The sequence below is a fragment of the Prosopis cineraria genome, unplaced genomic scaffold (assembly GCF_029017545.1).
Source record: "Prosopis cineraria cultivar Desert tree isolate PC_DT_omini unplaced genomic scaffold, ASM2901754v1 PC7, whole genome shotgun sequence".
NCBI lineage: Eukaryota > Viridiplantae > Streptophyta > Magnoliopsida > Fabales > Fabaceae > Prosopis > Prosopis cineraria.
Window position 1 is genome coordinate 38,355,373 of NW_026555338.1, and position 5,215 is coordinate 38,360,587.

Genomic DNA, 5,215 nt, shown 5'->3' on the forward strand with positions numbered 1-5,215 from the left:
TAGTTCGTTTGTTCGTTATTTATTTTGGGGGAAATTTCTATTATCAATCCCCACAGATTCACAGAGTTTTGTTTTCAATTCCCATAATTTTTTTCTCAATGTTTTTAATTCTTATAATTTTATAAAATCGTTTGTTACATTTTTATAATTTCAGTTTTTCATTAAAAAATTTATAAAAATTAAAAATAAAATTCAATAAAATTGTAAAAATCAGTGTTCATATTTTTCCTTTATTTTATTTGGGGTATTATCGGCTTTGTAATGTCACATACTCACATTTTAATTTTTGTAAGCTTAACATACTTTTATTTAATTAAATTAAAATAAAATTTTAAAATATTAATAATATTAATAAAATATTAGATTATTATAAGAAAAAATAATATATAAAAAACTCACATATGATTGGAAATATGCAGTTTAAATAGTTAAATATTTAAGTTTACTTAATTTTACTCCAACACAACAATCAAAAGAGATTAGGATTATAAATTTTACAAATCTTAGTTAAAATAATGTTGTGCTAGCTATGTATAATTAGTGTTTTTATTAGTTTATATAGAGAATTGAAAGATGAGTCACGCGTATTTATAAAGATAGGTGGATAACAATAACTTACCTATTAATTATTATTATTTTTTCACAAAGGGCTCGACTACTTCATTCTTGACAGCAGAACATCGGTTGTTTGAGTCGTGCCTCTGTTGGCTGAGCTGACAAACCAAGTTTGTCTGATCCTACGAGGCGTCATATTAATCTGTTGCCTCTCTCATCACCCGGCCAACATGTGACACTGAGAAACTTCAATAATCGAAAGTGGAAAGTTTATATCTGTGACTCGAAATAGGACTCCAGAGCATACAGCAAAGGAATTGTTTGTTTGTATTGGCCCGGTAAATCAAGTAGCTAATAGAAAGTACAATGAAATAAGGTAATAGCTTCTGCACTGCGAAAATGAATATGCAACCCAGACTAATTTCAATCGTTATTTTTAGAGTTCTATCAATTAAGTTTCCCTCTTCGATAGACTTGCATTATTTTCTTAATGACTGCACGATACTAACATCATCTGCATCATGTTTTAATTCAACTTCTAGTAATACTCTTCGTCTGTTATTATAGCAAATGGTGATGACCTCCATATCCCTTTCATTATTGGATACTTGGATTGTATCATATGTTATAGCTCTGCCACAGTTGGGCGGGGCAGCGAATTATCACTTGCTTTTTCCTTGTCCTGGTGCGAATGTTTTTCTTGCCGCTTGCTAAATTATGTCGAGCAAGCTGCTTAATTATAAATGGGCCATCATCATTTGAGTTGATTTCTAATGGAGATTTGATAATATGGGATACTAAATTTCACATTGAGTAGTATGGGATGTTTAACAGGATATATAAGTAAATTAATTTTTCTACTTCAACAGCTAGCTTTTGGGGTAGGATTCTTGATCCATTTAGGTACCCATCAATTGGTATCCAAGCCTCGTTATTAGCAGTTTTAGAGAGAGTTGCCCGCAAAGGTCTCTAACAAGAAAGGAGACATGCTATGTAATGCAACCGTCGGAATGTCAACTTTTTATGGAGGGCTAATTGATGGAGACTTAGTAGTATGAAATATTAAATCCCACATTGAGTAGTATGGGATACTCAATTGAATATATAAGTGAGTTAATTCTCTTATTTTAATAGCTAGCTTTTGAGGTAGGGTTCTTCATTCACTTGGTACCAATCAATTTCTTAATTTGTTTGCAAGCATGTCACACTTTATTTTTAGTTGTTTATATTTTGACATAAATCAAACAAGATTGAGAGATTACATTCTAATGGACATGGTTTCAGTTGATTCAGTCATGCCTAATTATATATCATGTTAATCAAGTATATCGATTCCATAATTCCATGGTTATCAATATTTGACATTTTGTTTCTTCTTTTTTCTCCACTACATCAATAATGCACAACTGTTTTTCAATTGAAAAAAAAGTCGAATGTCTGTGTTATAAAATCTTTTTTCAAATCAGGTTAATTTATATAAGAGAAAACATAATTCTTAATTTCTGTACTTTACTCGTATTTTGTTATATGTTCCTATACTTTTTGTTAATGTTCTAAATCCCTACACTTTTATTTTTTAATATTTTAGGTCCTTGAATGATCAAAATGAACAAAATGTAAAAATATTAAATGAACGTAAAATATTAAAAATGAAAGTGTAGAAACTCAAAATATAAAAAAAAAATATATAAAAACCTATAGCAAAACACAAACAAAGTACAAGATTAAAAAACATATTTTTCCTTCGTATAATCACGTATGACACACTGCACCAGTGACCAGTTTGAATAGCGGTATAGGGAAATTGAAATAAATGAGTATAATCATAATGAATCGAGAAGTGCAATTTTTTTAAGAAAATTGAGGTAAAAATAGGCAATTTCTAGCTAAGAAAATAAAATTAAATAAACGTGTTTAAATTAAATAGGGATATTTTGGCTAAAAGGGCAATTAAGGGGATTTAATTTCTCATTAGAGATGATAAATAAAATTGGATCTTACAAAATAAATGAAAGTCTACGTATTGAATACAATTTGAATTCAGGAGATAACTCCGCAACTTTCTTGGAATAGAAGTAGATTTTTATAATAAACAGAGATCGAGGGTTCATTTTTTGTAGCAATAGCGCGAGAATTAGGACATAAATTAGAGTCCGAAGCATGAGCGGGATGGGGGGTAGGACACGAAGTAAAATGCATGCACTCCACGTACAACTTCGGAAGAACTGCGTGCCACGCAGACATTCCAAAGAAGGATTAAAACGTAAAAACGGGAAGCTGCCAGAAGAAATCAACGAAAAATTCGATCAATGGCATCGAATCACAGGTCGGTGTATAATGGGCACACCGAGGTTTACTTGCAAGGCGTATCCAAGTCGGTGGCTTTCTATTCTGATGCCTTCGGCTTCGACGTTCGCTGCGCACACGAATCAAACAGGTGCCGACATATATATGTGCGCGCGCGGGGAATCGCCAAATAATAATTTGAACAAGAACAGGTCAGATGGGGAGAGTTGGAGAGCGAGCCGACCACGATAGCTTTCACTCCGATGCAGCAGCGGGAGACGGGCGATCTGACCGGAAAGGTCCAAACACCTGGATCTGGTCGAGGAAGACAACCGGGGGAGATTTGTTTCGTTTACGATGACGTGGAGGCTGCCTACAAGGTTCACAGAGATTACGTGTACGATTTTAATTACGATAGCATGATGGAGAAGACACAGCATGGTTTGATACTTTGAATGATGCGGACTTTGGGAACAGAGGGCGATAGAGAAAGGAGCAGTGGGAGTGAGCGAGCCAGAGAAGAAGGAGTGGGGCCAGAAGGTTGGTTACGTCAGAGATATTGACGGCATAGTGGTGAGGATGCGAAGCCGAGCAGTGAATCAACCCAACAAAGATTAATACCATGGAATTACAACGTGAGGGCCCATCTCCGCAACATCAATAGGTTTCCGCAATTCAGATCAGATTCTGTGTTCCATAGACGATGAATTTGCATTGCTGTCTGTTCCTAGTGTTTTCCGGTTACTAATGATCCCGCTGCAATAAATGTATTCACTGTAATTTCACTCGTCTCCGAGTTCATATATCGCGCTATTAAGGATACACATACATTTGATTTATTAGATAATACAAGACGCTAGAATTATAATGTCGTCCCATGCATATGCTATTTACATTTTAAACAATTGACATGATAGCATTTGCTGGCAAGATTTCTTTTTTTATTTTGGGGATTGCGGCTGGCTTATAATTTAGTTTTAGTTTTAGAGAATGTAGTTATAATCGCCTCGCAAAGCCCCTAAAAAACAAAAAGGATTTAGCTGTATTTTTTTCTTGATTCGTCCATTTCGTAGCCTTTTTCTTAAAATAAATTTCTTATAATCATTTTAAGTGAAAAACAGGCTTGACAAATATTAAGATTTTTTTAAAAAATTTTGTAGTATAAAAACTTGTGAGGAATTGGGGCTGCACAAAAGACTGGACGTGACTGGACTTTAGCCTAACCTGGAGTCTGGTCTTTTTCATGAAAAGGACTGGGTTAGGTAACCTGTAGTCCGATCTGATCCTGTAAAAAATCGGAGATTAACAAGACTGGACTTAGTCCATAGGACTGGGAGACTGGTCCTGTTAGTCCAATACTCACTTGGTCTTTTTTTTTTTCTTTTTACCTCTATGATGACCAATAATCTATTTCAACTTAACAAATTCAATTAAGATAATAAAAACACTTATAATCATAATAAATCCATAATAATTTCTAACACCAAGAAAATAATATTTTAGTTACAGCCCAAACTCCAAATGATTTAAATACATAACTTCAATAAAAAATTAGAGGAAAGACCAAAAATAGACCAGCGGAAAAAAAAATCAGCAAGAACAGAATTAATAAAAATTAGCCTACAGACATGTTCCTTCAAAGTTCGAACAGATCAAGATCAAAGTGCAAAGTGCAAAGCAGGGGCTAGGGCTTTGGCGCACTGAAGAAATTGAGAATGAGAGCAAAGTTGAGTGAGTGGCTGAGACGCTAAGTGCTGTTGAGTAACAGTATTGAGGTTTTTTTTTTTTCGATCAGAGTGCAAAGTGCAAGGCAGGATTAAGACATTTTTTTTCTAAGGCTTATTAATTAATAATTTATAAATTAATTTTAATTATATTAAAATAATTATATAGGACCAAACCGGACCACTTAGTCCAGATGCTTGGTCTCTAGTCTGGTCTTACCCGAAAAATCAGTCCTGTCTTTTTGGTCCTATAAGACTAGCATTTTACAGGATTGGACAGGATCAAATTTTCATGGGTTGGACCGGACTGAACAAGACCACGAGACTTTTGCACAGCCCTATGAGGAATTAAAATAATTTATTTTCAATTGAAATTAAAATTTGTCTTCGTATGAAATTTTTTTGGAAATATAACGTTTTAGAAGTTGAAATTTATAATCCTCCAACAAGAAATGTAATTCCAGATTACTTTTTTTTTCTTACAATATATTATAAAAAATTTATAGTTTTTAATTCTCCAACGCCAATAATAAAGACTGCTAAATTGCCGGTCGTCAATAAACAGATTTCATTTTCCAACTTCTCCTCCAAGACTGAAATCTTTGGTTTTAGCCGGAACGCAAAGGGGCAAAATCCCAAGACTCGCAATA

At 33.7% G+C, this 5,215-nt stretch overlaps 1 protein-coding gene across 1 annotated transcript; it reads left to right on the forward strand.

Annotated features, from left to right (window-relative positions):
* Nucleotides 1–2,706: 2,706 nt before the first annotated feature.
* LOC129315018 (uncharacterized) lies at nt 2,707–3,721 on the forward strand. Its single transcript, XM_054958509.1, has 3 exons — nt 2,707–2,992; nt 3,059–3,221; nt 3,319–3,721. Exons 1-3 carry the CDS (start codon nt 2,865–2,867, stop codon nt 3,457–3,459), a joined length of 432 nt encoding a protein of 143 aa, XP_054814484.1. The 5' UTR covers nt 2,707–2,864; the 3' UTR covers nt 3,460–3,721.
* Nucleotides 3,722–5,215: the final 1,494 nt, after the last annotated feature.

What these genes read in the sequence shown, in the direction of transcription:
- LOC129315018 (XM_054958509.1), top strand. Translation starts at nt 2,865, where the DNA reads ATGGCATCGAATCACAGGTCGGTGTATAATGGGCACACCGAGGTTTAC. An exon ending in TGCGCACACGAATCAAACAG is followed by an intron (nt 2,993 to 3,058) that starts GTGCCGACATAT and finishes AGAACAGGTCAG; the next exon opens with ATGGGGAGAGTTGGAGAGCG. An exon ending in ACGTGGAGGCTGCCTACAAG is followed by an intron (nt 3,222 to 3,318) that starts GTTCACAGAGAT and finishes CTTTGGGAACAG; the next exon opens with AGGGCGATAGAGAAAGGAGC.